Source organism: Pezoporus occidentalis, unplaced genomic scaffold (genome assembly GCF_034315485.1).
Source record: "Pezoporus occidentalis ecotype Australia unplaced genomic scaffold, CSIRO_AGI_Poc_V1 ctg178, whole genome shotgun sequence".
NCBI lineage: Eukaryota > Metazoa > Chordata > Aves > Psittaciformes > Psittacidae > Pezoporus > Pezoporus occidentalis.
Genome location: NW_026913618.1, coordinates 950,169 through 963,716, shown reverse-complemented (window position 1 = coordinate 963,716; position 13,548 = coordinate 950,169). Strand labels below are relative to the sequence as shown.

Here is a 13,548-nt window from a genome sequence, read left to right as displayed (position 1 = left end):
AAGACCTTTAGTTATGTTCGTCTGCACTATAAACCAAAAGGGAAACAAGGGGATAAAATACAGACACCGAGGCTTTGCTTTCTGTTATTATAGACCCTGGGGTGCCCTTTCCTAGTTAACAAACTGGCTTCTATTATCAATGTCAAGAATTGCCTGTAGGTGTTTATCAGGTTTTCAGACCGACGGTGCTGAAGTCGAAACCTCCAGCCTGGTGCTGAGATTAAGTGGGAGCAAGCGACAAACCCCATCCATCCCATGGGTGCATTGTGCTCTCTGCGAGGCTCAGGCACTCTCGCTGTGAGCTCCCCCCCGTGCCGCGGGCTGTCAGCTCGGGAGGACATCAGCGTGGCTGGGTTATTGTTGCCTGTCCCTTCTCTGGCTGTGCAGATTGCTTAAGAGAAAGGCACTCTGTGGAGTTTGACCCGGGAGCCCTGAGAGTGAAAATAACGCGCGGCTCCTCACCAGAGCCACGGGGCACCGGGAGAGGGACTGCGGGCCGGTAGTTTAACTTTGACTATCGATATTCCTCCTCATTCCTTGGGACACCGGTAACGGCTCCGCTGGCAAATCCCGACCCTCTGGCAATATTTAAGCTGCCTGTCAGCTGGCAGAGGCTCGGTGGTGCCCGGCGCAGGGGGACAGAATGAGACCCGGCTGAGCGCAGTAAGTTCCCTTTCAGCTTGTACCTCGAGTCGGGGCGCTGCGGTCGGTGCGAGGGTTGGGGGCCGCGGTCCAGCGCTGTGGCTGTGTCCTCAGGAGGATGGATGTACCCGGGGATGCTTTAACCCCCCCCCCCACCCAGAGGAGGCATTTCCAGTGGTCCCGGTGGGTCCCTCGAGCCCCACGTGGGCTGCGCCTCTCCCGGCACCATTGACACAGGGCTGGCTTCAGCCGCTTCATTTCCATGCCACGGATGTTCCTCCCCGCGGTCTCTGGCGGGGACAGCACTGCGGCCGGTGCCAGGAGCCGAGGGCACCGAGCCGTGAGCTGCATGCACAAAGCAGGCAAAATTTCCACTGGGCCGTGCAGTTGGGATGCGAAACCAGAGCGACCGCGCGCTGCCCCTTCCCTAGGGCCTGCCGGCTCCAGCTGCCGCAATGGGGCAGCGGCTCTCACCCCCCCGAATGCCCCTGGAGCATCCCCCACCCTTCACCACTGATGGGCACAGCTAATGCCTGCAGAGCTCTGAATCCGCATGCGTTTTGGAGGGATGGACACAACTCTCTCCTATATGTGGGCTGAATCCTGACTGGGACTGAGCGTGTGTATCCTATAGCGCTGTCTGTGCTGCCGCGCTACCCACCTGAGATGGGAAGTGACTTGGGATGGAAAGAAACAGCGCTATCAGAGCTGAGATAGGGAAAGCAGGAGGTGTCAGCATGGGGTCAGCAGCATCCCGGGGCTGACATACCAAACCCTGTTTGTCTTTTCCTAGTTAGAGGTTAAGCGTGCCAGTAAAAACTCAGTGACAGCCAAGACATAATGCCTCTTAAAGAGGTAAGACTGAGCTTCGGTGCCCTGCATCCTTGCCAGGCAGAAGCTCCCAAGGAATTCAGTGGGATCTGGGGGCTCTATGGGGCACAGAAGAGGCTCTGACAAGGTGCTGCAAGTCCCCGGTCCCAGCCTGGTGCTGCTACCACTGCCACTCAACCCCAACATGGGTCAGCACCATATTGAGCTCTGGGACTGGAGGCTGCTGCTGTGGAAAGCAGGTGATGGGGTGGTATCAACCACCAGAAAACTCCTTAGTTTTTGTCCGGCCTCTCCATAAGTGCCTAAGCCCACAGCCCCAGTGCTGCAGGACTGGGTGCAATGGGCACACAGGGCAAGGAGAAACCGCAGCATCTCCATCACCACCGCACCTGCACCTCCGTCCTCTCCGCTTCATTCATACCCCTTGGCAATGGGTGCAGGACTGCGGTGGTTTCACCTCATCTCAAGGGGAGTTCAGGGCAGGTTCCAGCTGCAGTTCCCACACGGACAACGCGGTGAAGCCGGTTGTGAGCGAGGGACAGGGTGGCTGAGGCTGCTCGGGTCCGTGCTCTGCTGCACGATGGTGCTCACAGGAAGAACTTGTTCGACCGCCTGCTCTGTGCTGGTCCATGCGGGAGCCCCGGGCTGCTGAAGGCCACCCCTCGCCCCACCTTTGGGCAGGGGGGAGCTTATAAATGTGGCTTCACAAGTGCAAGAGAGGCTGAAGGACCTGGGCAGCCACAGGCAGGAGGAGGCCAGGTCCCCCCTCACCGTGCAACCCGTTCTTTAACAGATACATGCATCGAGGCGAAGAAGCACCGGGCCTGCATAGGAAGCCATGGAGACCACCAGCAGCACCCCTGTGACCCCCTCGTGGGACGTGTTTCCCCAGAGGACGCTGGAAGCCGTGGACATCGCTGTCCTTGTGCTGTACTTCGTGTTCGTCCTCGCGGTTGGGCTGTGGGTAAGCAGATACCATTGAGAGCCTTCCTATGTGCCCTCTTCTACCGAAGACCAGGGCTGCTTTGGCCCCAAAGTCTTTCACTTTGGCTTGAATCAGGCAGCACTTCACTGGGTTCAACTGAACAAGCAGAAAGATAAGAGTCTACAGGTCCTTTCCCTCTCTCCAGCCTGGGGAAGGGTGCTCAGCGCTTCAGGAGAGCTGTTCAGCTCTAGTGTTTGCCAAGCTTTAAGAACCCTTGTGAGGAAGAGGTTGTTTAAGTACAAAGTATTGCTAAGAATAATGGTTTGTTCATCCCGGAAGGAACTGCTGTCCTATAAATCACCTGAGCCTGTCCACAGTGCTCTAGTCCATAAATTACAAATGCTGTTTGGTTATAATTAAGGCAGGAGGACATCCTTTTGGCATGGTTTTTGTAACAGCAAAAGCACAATCTGGCTGTCATAAGGCAGAGATGAATAGCTGCTCCCTTCCAGTGTGGTGATAACGCTGCTGGTGTTGCATGAAACTGCCTGAAATCCCTGAGGAAGAGGAGTCAGTAACACGTGCAGTGCTGAGCAGACCCAATACCCGGGGATGCCCATAGCTCTTGTCCAAAACCGTTTGACTTCCTCGCTGATCTGGAGGGATTTAGTTTGCTTATCACAGCAAACAGTCGATCCGGATGCTGAGCTGGTGGAAAACCTTGTGCATGGCCGCTCCCTCCCTTGTCTGCTGCTCTCTTCTCCCCTGGGATTTCCCAACAGGAGCTGCAGGTCCTTCCAGGAGCCCTTTGCTTTCACCCGATGGCAGCACAGAGTCTCCCGCAGGGGAAGTCCCTCTTGGTGATGCCCTGCTCCACAATGAAGTGGCTGCTGAAACCTCTGTTGTGCTTTTCTGCTTCCCCAGTCCATGTGGAAGACGCAGCGCAGCACTGTGAAAGGCTACTTCCTAGCTGGAGGCCAGATGGTTTGGTGGCCTGTAAGTATCTCCATCATTACACTGCTTGTGCCCATCGGCTACAGCAAGACCAAAAGAGCTTCTGGCCCAGCAGAACTTTATTCTCCAAAGGGGAAACAGGAACAAAAAGTACTTCCATGTTTTGCATGGATGCAGTTACAAAACTGCCTGGTTTATTCCATATGGGAGACAGGGGGAGCAGAGCTGCTGCAGGACACATGCTGCAGCCTGGGCCCCATGCGAGCCTGGTCCTGAGTGCTTTGACCTGCAGACATCCAGAATTACCCATCACAGACCCAGCTTTATACTGAGGGTCTTCCGCTTGGGCTGCTCAGTCAGTGTGTGCTAACAGAGGAACCTCATGACCTGGCATTTCTGCTTGTTACCTCCCACCTTCTGCCCTGCTCCCCTGCACGAGAGCAGACATGGTTTTGGAAGCAGGATGGGGCTAAACGTGCCCCAGAATGAGCGATAGGCAGTGAATAATGAAAGAAGCTGGGTAAAGGGGCCAGAGACACTGAATGTGTAGGGAAAAGAAGAAGGAGGCAGGGGGTGACAAGGATTTCACATCCTCCATAGCCACAAGCGGGGGAACAGCATCCCTGTGTTCCCACCCGCCTTGTGCAGGGCCAGATCCCGTTTTCCCTCTTTCTCCAGGTGGGCGCATCCCTGTTTGCCAGCAATGTTGGAAGCGGCCACTTCATCGGCCTGGCTGGGTCAGGAGCTGCCTCGGGAATTGCCGCAACAGCCTACGAGTGGAATGTGAGTGTGGAGCAGCAACCCCGGTGCTGTGCAGGGCAACTCCAGCCCCTGTAGGTCCGGCAGCTCCCGAGGCTCAGAGTCCTGCTGCAGGAGCCGGATGGCACCAGGGGCTGCTGGGGTTTGAGGCCTCTGAAGGATAACCCCATCCCTGTGTCCCATAGAGCCAGCTGCTCGCATCCCTGCCAGCATCCCTCACCTTCCTTCCCATTTGCTCCGCAGGGGATGTTCTCTGTCCTGGTGCTGGCCTGGCTGTTCCTGCCAATTTACATCGCAGCGGGGGTACGTAGGTGGATGTTGTGCCCAGCAGTGATTTACTGGTATCTAAAGCACCTGCTTGGCTGCTGGGTTTAACACCTCCTGCTGCAGCTGTGGTCCTTCTGCAGGGCCTGGGCTAATGGGGAGGAGAGCTGTTGGGTACCACCGTGCTGATGGCTTGTGTTTCCCACAGGTTACTACCATGCCAGAGTACTTGCAGAAACGTTTTGGAGGCAAAAGAATCCAGGTGTTCCTGGCAATCCTCTATTTGTTCATCTACATCTTCACCAAAATATCAGTAAGTGGAAAACACTGGAATCAGACTGAATTCGGGCTGGAAACGGGATGAGTGAGGCTCAGAAATGCAGCTGCTGGCTGCAGAAAAGGGTGTATTAAAATACCTGAGGAAGTTAGACTACAGTCATTGTGAGAACCCACACACAAAGAATAACTCCTTTTCCCCCACTGAGCACCTGAACGCTTGCTGCAGTGGGAGGGAAGCTGGGTGTCAGCATCCTGAGCAGCAGCTCGTTGAGGAGTCGGGCTGTGAGCGTGGATGTGTCTGTTGTCAGCTTTTACACATGTGGCAGCTCACCTGGATTCTTCCCTTTGCATTACTGCCTGCACAGACACCAACCACGGTTACACGCGGGAGGAATGAGGACGTAGGAGGTGGTTTGTGCTCAGGTGAAGAGTGCTGAGCGACTGATTCACTGCTCCTGCCTGATGCAGGGCCTTGAATAAATAACTGACCCGATCCTTGCGCAACACCTCGCTGCTGTTCATTAACCTGAGGTGGGGCAGGGACCTGTGAAGCCAGAGAGGTCCCTGCTGGTGTTCTTCCTGTACACACAGGGCTAAAGAGGGATGTGCTGTGTGACCCACGCCTGCCTTGTCCCTGCCGAAACAGCCGCAGGCCAGGGGGTGCAGGCGGCTCTAGGAAAAGCCAGCTCTTTAATGGAGATCTCTGACAACAGGATTCCTGCATCCAGGATGCTTTCATGGCCGTCACTCTGTGGCCTGCAGCCTGCCTATCCCAAAGCCCTCCCGAACTGCAGCATCTTCACCCGGCCGCAGAGGGAGCTGGTCAGGGCTGGCTCCAGCCCCCAGGACACCTTTCCTCCCTGTTTCCTCCCTGCCACCACGTCAGGGAGGAATTCCCATCACGGCTAATGCAGGAGGTGCCACAATGCCCTGGCTCTGGGGCTGCGGGGAGGGATAAGCTCATCCCACCTGAACACCGATAGGGAATTGAGCCAGGTCCTGCTGCGCAGTGCGCAGGAGCTTGGGTTGCAGAGGGATGAGCTGCATGGAGGGGACACAGCGGGGAGCTGGGGGTCACGAGCAGTTACCAACCGCATTGGTTCTGCCATAGGAGACAGCTCGCTCAGCTCAATGCTCATGTTCCCTGGCGCTGCCTGCTTCCAGGGGCACTAGAACTGGGCTGACATCCTTCTCCCTCCAGGTTGACATGTACGCTGGAGCCCTCTTCATCCAGCAAGCCTTACACTGGGACCTCTACATCGCCGTGGTGGGCTTGCTGGCCATCACGGCCGTTTACACCGTTGCAGGTACGGGGCTGAGTTTCGGATCATAGCACAGACCCTGTGTGATGAGTGCACCAGTGCTCAGAGTCCGGCCTTTCCCATGCAAGCTGGGTTTGCCAGGAGTATGGATAACGGGGAGGGGGAAAAGCAGCTGCCAACTTGCCTGATAAGCAACTATTACCCGGTAGGAGTAAGTTAATACCCCTTATGGGGCCACAGGCGATAGGGATGCGTGGATGCAGAGCACTTCTGCTTTAAGGAGAAGTTACACTCGAGGCATTTGCACAATACATTTTCCTCTGGGCTTTCGGGAGGTATGAGTGCTTTACATAACAATGAGCCCTGGAATGTGGAAAGCATTGTCAATCCTGGATGCCCTTTCAGGGCTTATGAGGGGCCAAATGGAAAAGAGCCATGCACGGAGCAAGCAGCAAATCCCAAACCCATAAAGGTTTCTCCTTTCCCACTGCTCACCCCTGGTGATGTTGCTCATAAAGACACCCTTTTATTTCGCTTCTCCTTATTCAGCTTGGGCTTTGCTCTGGAGTTTTTCCATGTGTTTCCCAAACAAGCTCTTGCTTTGGACTTTGGCTTTTTCAGTGACAAAGTGGTGACTCATTATGATTCAAACACGAGAAATTTCAGCCCACCATGCTCCGAGTCCCAGTGTGACCAGTCTGCAGAGCACAGGATGCCACAGACCAGTCCCACTTTCCCAGTTTGGTGCTTCTCTGCCCTCCCAGGTGGCCTGGCCGCAGTGATCTACACGGACGCGCTGCAGACCTTCATCATGCTCATCGGGGCTGTGACTCTCATGGTCTTCAGTGAGTGTTTCCCTGGGGGTTATTCCTAACACTGTGACAGCTTTACCGAGTGCTACAGACAAGGTGGATCATCACAGTTAACACAGAGCTGATGGTCTGGAGTGGCTTTCTCTGTGTTCTCCTGTTGGAACAGATGCTCATGCAATAGTAATTCTTTGTGTGTTAAAAATGCACAAGTTTCCCCTGAAAACCTCTAAAGAAACGCATCCAGAAGCAGTGTTACAGGTGAACAAACACCTTCTCTAGGCAGAACCTTTAGCATTGTGCTATCCCCCACCCAAGGAGCCCGTAGCTTTGGGTTTTCAAAGCATCACCCATAGCAAAGTACACTTGATGCTACGGGTGATGCTGCACACAGCACCTGTGGGGCATCACCCATAGCAAACTACAGACTGAAGCTCAGGGTACCCACGGGGCAGAGGTGGTAACTGCTCCTCCTGCCCTGTTCCAGGCTTTGTTGAAGTTGGTGGTCTTGAAGGCTTGCAGACAAAATACTTCGATGCCATTCCCAGCTCCCGCAAGGAGAACAGCAGCTGCGGCTTGCCGAGGGAAGATGCTTTCCACATATTCCGAGACCCTGTTAACTCCGACCTCCCCTGGCCGGGGGTCCTGGTGGGAATGACCATCCCGTCCCTGTGGTACTGGTGCACAGATCAGGTGCGTGCCTCCTTGCTCTTTGCTTTCCAGAACACGCAGTTGGTTGGATGGGTCTGACCGCAGCCCTCGGTGTGCCCGGACTGGTTTGCTCTTCCTGAGGGGGGTTCAGTGAAACCTGATGGTTTCAATCCTAAAGATGCAAAACTTGATAAACACACTGCAACCTGGGGAATCACCTCAGTGTAACAAGGGGCCAGGCGGGGTTTGGGAGTTAATCCCAACCTGGTTTTAACTTAAGCCTTTCCCTTGCTGCGAAGCCTGACTATGGGTGGTTAAGGCACGGGCTGGGCAGCACGGTGCACTGCAGAAGCAAGGTCAGGTCTGGCGGCACAAGCAGCATCGTTCAGGGCTGTGATTCTGTGAGTTTATCAGGGTCTGAAGTGAGAATTACAGAGCTACAGCCAAGCTCAGTGCTCCCCCTTGCTGGATTTCAATAGTCCAGAGGAGAACAAAGTATCTGCAATTGGTATCACATCACCTGCACTTGGTCCCCTCTGCTGAGAGCACCAAACCCATGCCTTCATTTCTAGGTCATTGTTCAGAGGTCCCTTGCTGCTAAAAACCTCTCTCATGCCAAAGGAGGCTCCCTGATGACCTCCTACCTGAAAATCCTGCCCCTCTTTATGATGGTGATGCCGGGCATGATCAGCAGAATTCTCTTCCCAGGTAAGTGCTGAAGGAGAGATCGTAAAATCCCAGAGTGGTTTGGGTTGAAGGGACCTCAAAGCTCCTCCAGCTCCAACCCCTGCCACGGGCAGGGACACCTTCCACTAGAGCAGCTTGCTCCAAGCCCCTGTGTCCAACCTGGCCTCCCTCTATCACCGGCTGTGCCTATTCTAAGGAGCAGGACCGGCCCTTACCAATAAATCAAAAGGCTGCAACGCATCAAATGCCCCACATTGAAGACATTTCCTTCCAGCCGTGGCTGGAGAACACACATCCTCTCACAGCAGACCCCAGGCACACGCTCCCCATGCCCTGCTCCGTGTGCTGTCATCCCTGCTCACAGCAGCTGTGCTGATGGGGTCTGAGCTTGCTCCCTGTTGCTGCTCCACACTGTGACCGTGCCCTCGGGCCCCTCCTGCACCCAACGTGCTGCTACCCCTGCAAGTTACGTTTGGGGCACTCAGAGAAAGCCCACACGTCAGTAAGTGCTCACCAGGTGGGAGCGTGCTGGGCTGTGCATAGTCCTCAAGCAAGCAACATTCCTAGGGAAGAACAGGCAGGCAGGCAGGCGAGCTGCCTCCACTGATGCTATCTTGTGCATGGAAGGAAGAGAAGGGAAACGAGGGAAGGCCAGAGCTGCTTTCTCACTGTGTGGAGACAGTCCCGTCCTGGGCCGGAGGCTTTCCAAGCCTTCCGCGTTCCCCCCGGTGACTGACGGCGTTCACCGGCCCGACGGGTTCAGGCTGCAGAATCCTGCCTCTCCCTCCCCTGTGCTCATTTCAGATCTGGTGGCTTGTGCAGATGCGGAAATCTGCCGACAAGTCTGCGGCAACCCATCCGGCTGCTCCGATATTGCTTATCCCAAGCTGGTCCTCGAGCTGCTGCCCACAGGTAAGGACCTTGGTGCTGGTGTGGTGCTGGTGCTGGTGCTGGTGCTGGCACTGACGGGTGCGGTACGCCCCGGCCTAAAGCTGTCTGTGAGGCAGGTTCGGAGAGGAACATACCCCACAGCTGTAACTTCAGTGGGGTTTTGTTGGGCTTGGTGGGACAGAGGCAAGGGGCAGCGTGCAACGGGAGATGGGTGATGATCCAGCACCCAGAGCTCCAATTCAGTCCAACCTGGATAGGAGATAAAGCCCAGGGTTTAACGATAACAATCAATGCTAACTCCTCCCTGTCGCTGCCATTTAAAACTGGGGCTAAACCCAGTTTTTCAGGTCTGTTCTAGCTGAAAGAAGAATTCGAGGACACCCCAAGGGGGTCACTGGGGACTCCTCAGGGCTGCTGAACTTCTCCTTCTGTCCCCAGGACTCAGGGGCTTGATGATGTCGGTGATGATCGCAGCTCTCATGTCCTCCCTGACTTCCATCTTCAACAGTGCCAGCACCATCTTCACCATGGACCTCTGGAAGCACTTCCGTCCTCGGTGCTCCGAGTGGGAGCTCATGATTGTTGGCAGGTACAGAGAGCTACAACATGAGCATTATAGCAGAGCCTCAGCATCAGGGACACACCTGGGCACACCCCAGGGCCCGCTGCCCCTATACACATGTAGTAGCTTCATACTGACCACGCTTGGTGGGGTGGTTACCAGAGGTCTCAGCTGGACCCTTGCATGCTGAGCAATCGGAAAAGCACAGCCTGAGCTAAGCCTAATGGCACCTTTCTCTTGCCCAGGGTCTTTGTGCTGCTGCTCACCGTGGTCTCCATCCTGTGGATCCCTCTGGTTCAGGCTGGCCAGGGAGGGCAGCTCTTCATCTACATCCAGTCCATCAGCTCCTACCTGCAGCCCCCCGTGGCGATGGTGTTCATCCTGGGCTGCTTCTGGAAAAGAGCAAATGAAAAGGTAACAGCTCCGCTGTCCCTGTGGCCTCACTGCCCTCACAGGAGTCCTTTAGAACTCAAACCCACCTCCTGCTGGGGAAAGGAAGACACCCAGCCCTCCCCCCAGACATCCATCTCTGCTACAGCAGGGAGCGACTCCTGCTGCTTTCCAGGACCCCACTGGCACTTGAGGAGTGAGGTGGCTGCATTGCTCCGCTGCAGCATGTCCTTCGCACCTCCTGAAGCCTCTTAGGGGCTCGTTAGCCGTTGGCTTGTTTGTTACATGGACTAGAGAAGGCACAGCGAGCCCAGAGAGTGAAGGAGCCAGACCAAACGGCACCAGGAGTCCTAAGGCTCCAGTTTCTCCATAAAGACCGGGGCTGGGTAAAGGGTAAAGTCATCCCAAACCAGGCTTTGATCAGGCAGAGAGCAGCTGCCAGCCCCGCAGGTTAAGGCAACCATTAGGATACAAATACCAGTCTTGAGAGTCTCCTGGCATAGAGGACGTTATCCTTCCCCTCCACAGCAAAACTAATGACCCACCTGAGCCCACAGAGAGGTACCAGGCTCCTGAAACACCACCGGCAGACGCAGGTAGCAAGAGCAGAGAAGGAAGGAAAAGACCCTCTGAAAAGGCAGCCTCAGCTCAGCCTGTGTGCCAAGAACGAGGCTGGGTCCTCGTGGATACGCGCTCCTTGCTCCAGTAAAGCAGATCCTTCCTCTCCCAGGGCGCGTTCTGGGGCCTGGTGATCGGGCTGCTGCTGGGTGGCATCCGGCTGGTGCTGGACTTCATCTACCCAGAGCCCCGGTGCGGAGAGAGCGACCTGCGCCCGGGCGTGGTGAAGTACATGCACTACCTCTACTTCTCCATGGTCCTGGCCACCGTCTCCACGCTGACCGTGCTGGTCGTGAGCCTGCTCACAGAGCCCCCCTCGGAGGCAATGGTGCGTCACCCGTCGGGGTTCTTGTGTTATCTGTTAACAGTTTCCTGCATGCCCCACGCTACATCCATGGATATGGAATCCCGTGGGGATAAATAACCCAGAAATGCAAGGTTCTGTTCCGTACTGACAATCACACTTGCCATAACCTCTAACAACGACCCCTCCTCTGCTCCAGCACCCTGCTGCCACTTAGGTCCCATAAATCCAGAGTCCCACCTTGGAAACTGGTCAACGGTAGATGCTACAAAGAGCTGCTCTTAAGCTCAAACATGTGTGTTTAACCATGACAAATTAGCTTTTTTCCCTCTCTTTCCCAAGAAATTCCAGCTTCTGGGTCATCTTTATCAACTCTCTTACTAATTTAGTGAGGAAGCCTTTTTCCTCACAGGAAAAGAGAACTCAAGGGCAGAGAGAAACTTCCCCTGGAACAGGTTTGTGCCAGTTCGACTGCTTTCAGTAGATAGAATGAGGCTACAGAGAACCATCAGTAGGAGGAAGGAGGGCCAGAAACCAAAGGGCCAACGCATCCTCTTGCTCGGAGACAGCACTAAGCTGGCACCTTTCTGAACCTCCTCTGAGAGGGAGAATGCCCACGGAGGCGCGTGGTCAGCTCGAGAGCCCACCTCCCTCCCAGCAGCAGCTTTAACTCATCTCCAACCTGAACCTTTCCAGCTTCCCGTTGTGCTCCTCTGTTCCTTTACCCTATCCTTGACATTGAGAGCTTCCCTCTTTCATGAGTCTTTTATATATCTGAAGAAAATTACCCTACCTCCCGCCTGTCTTCTCCCAACAACCCCAGTTCTTTTGAGTCATTCCTCTCTGGCCACAATACCCGTTCGTTTTGCTCACTGACCCGCTCTCAGTCTGCATCCAGTGATGGTCCCGTGCAGAAATGCCTCCTCCTTGGTTAAAGACAGAACAACAGCATCCTCCAGAGAGTAGCTTGCAGCCAACTGTCGTGTTCCAGACCCAACTAAACCCACCACGCTGATGGTAGCCACCACTTCTGTAGTTAACCAACTGAGCGCTTGGCTGTTCCCCTGCCCCAGCCGAGCAGGAGAACAGGGTTTGGCCCCTCTAAGTATTCTCTCTACAGGCTCTGCTGCTGAGGCAGTCCTTTAAGCAACCACAAAGCAGTTTCCTTTAACACCGCTCTTCATGCCATCAGATAAGTCGGCTTACCTGGTTCACACGTGGGGATCTACCAGCCAAGACAGACCTAGCAGTCAGCCCTTCCCCTGATGCTGCCAAAGGAGTGTGTGAAGCTGAGCGCCCAGCTCTCCAGCTGGATATAAGCATTGCTTCTGAGAATAGTTCAGATGATAATAAATGTAAGTGCTCCAACGTCGTGCCCAGTAACACCTACCCTTAACCCCAGGCACTGTGTAAAGGCTTTGAAGACAAGAAACGTTAAACCCCTTCCTCTGCATTCAGTCACCTCAGGGCATGCTGAAAGTGACAGTTTTACCTCAGCAGCACTTTAGTTTCTCTTCCATCTCTTGCTGCCATTACATATGCTCGGAATGAAGGAGGAGCTGATGGGACACAGAAAGCCATGCCCGGTGCCCTGCGCTAGCTGCGGGCGCTGCCAGGAGGAGCGGCTGGCAAAGGGGAGGGTGGAGGCCAAGCAGAGCTCTTTTCATGGCGTTCCATTTCTGTTTTGCAGTGGTGGTTTCTGCTCGCCTCTAGCAGCAGGGAGACCGCAGAGGCCTGGGCGGAGAGCTTGACAGATCAGTGAAGGAGGATTTGCAGTGTTTAAAACTTGTACTTGTCGGTATTAGGTACAAACACGTGTAGCAACTCGCTGCGCCTCTTCCAGCGCTGAGCACCATCCCCTGGTGCCGCCAGGCTCGGGACACTGTTGATGTAGCTGCAGCTTTCGCTGCCGGTTCCTCTGATCTAGAAAAAGCTGTTGGGGAGATGAGTGAGTTACTGAGCCCTGGTGCTGGGGAGCCTCACGCCTCTGGGGCACGAGCGCTGTCTCCCCAGCTTTTAGTCACACACGTCCTAACCCACACCATTGCTGGGGAAACCCGCTTTACACGTGTGGAGTAACCCCTCATCGGGTGCTGAAGCCGCTGGGCACCGAGCAGCCACAGCTCAGCTTTTAGTCTTAGGCTCCTCTTACCGTTTCTTATGATGCTGGGAATAGAACTTCAGCTCAGTGCTCCAGGGAAGAGGAAAACTGGTCCTGCAGCCCCCAGAGGTGCTAACGGAAGGGCTCCCTACACCTCAGCGTAGCTAGCGTATGCGTTTAAAGAACACCGGTGCGTTTCAGCATCAAACCCCTTTGCACAGCAGCACTGGGATGTGTTCTGCTGGCGCGATTCACCCCTCACTGCTGGCTGTCTCCCCAGGTCCCACTAACAGCAGAGGGGACTCCAAGCTGCTCACCACCCTCCTGTGGCTCTGCGGGATGGAGCGCAAGCAGCCCAGCACCGAGAACACGGCACCGGTCAAACCCGAGCCGCTCCCCGGGGCTTGCCTAGAGGAGAAGCCGCTGGTGAAGCACGTCCTCAACATCAACCTGCTCCTGTGCGTGTGCGCCGGCATCTTCCTCTGGGCGTACTTCGCGTAGCACTCGCCTGCTTGACTCCAGATGGCAGCGACTAATGTTAATTGGTGTAAATAAGAATAATTAGCAGAGGGTCAATGTAATTGTTAATGCTTCCTAAATGTTCTTCCTTTATTTAAGA

The 13,548-nt window shown here is 55.1% G+C and overlaps 1 protein-coding gene across 3 annotated transcripts; it reads left to right on the top strand.

The window, feature by feature from the left end:
- The first annotated feature begins 281 nt into the window (after positions 1-281).
- SLC5A11 (solute carrier family 5 member 11) lies at positions 282-13,510 on the top strand. Of its 3 annotated transcripts, none has more exons than XM_062614780.1 (16): positions 282-663; positions 2,267-2,437; positions 3,323-3,394; positions 4,031-4,135; positions 4,355-4,414; positions 4,584-4,688; positions 5,856-5,961; positions 6,681-6,761; positions 7,213-7,418; positions 7,949-8,084; positions 8,868-8,975; positions 9,393-9,543; positions 9,762-9,930; positions 10,637-10,852; positions 12,021-12,183; positions 12,519-13,346. In XM_062614780.1, the coding sequence occupies exons 2-16, from the start codon at positions 2,312-2,314 to the stop codon at positions 12,539-12,541; spliced, it is 1,827 nt and encodes a 608-aa protein (XP_062470764.1). In that variant the 5' UTR covers positions 282-663; positions 2,267-2,311; the 3' UTR covers positions 12,542-13,346. The 3 variants fall into 3 exon arrangements, with proteins under 3 accessions (XP_062470764.1, XP_062470765.1, XP_062470763.1); XM_062614779.1 differs by having other exon boundaries at positions 284-663; positions 13,210-13,510; XM_062614781.1 differs by lacking the exon at positions 12,021-12,183 and having other exon boundaries at positions 13,210-13,510.
- The last annotated feature ends 38 nt before the right edge of the window (positions 13,511-13,548 follow it).

Bases quoted from the DNA above. Each gene is read 5' to 3' on its own strand.
- SLC5A11 (XM_062614779.1), top strand. From the start codon at position 2,312: ATGGAGACCACCAGCAGCACCCCTGTGACCCCCTCGTGGGACGTGTTT. The intron at 6,762-7,212 runs GTGAGTGTTTCC...GCCCTGTTCCAG, and splicing joins TGTGACTCTCATGGTCTTCA to GCTTTGTTGAAGTTGGTGGT. The intron at 7,419-7,948 runs GTGCGTGCCTCC...CTTCATTTCTAG, and splicing joins GGTACTGGTGCACAGATCAG to GTCATTGTTCAGAGGTCCCT.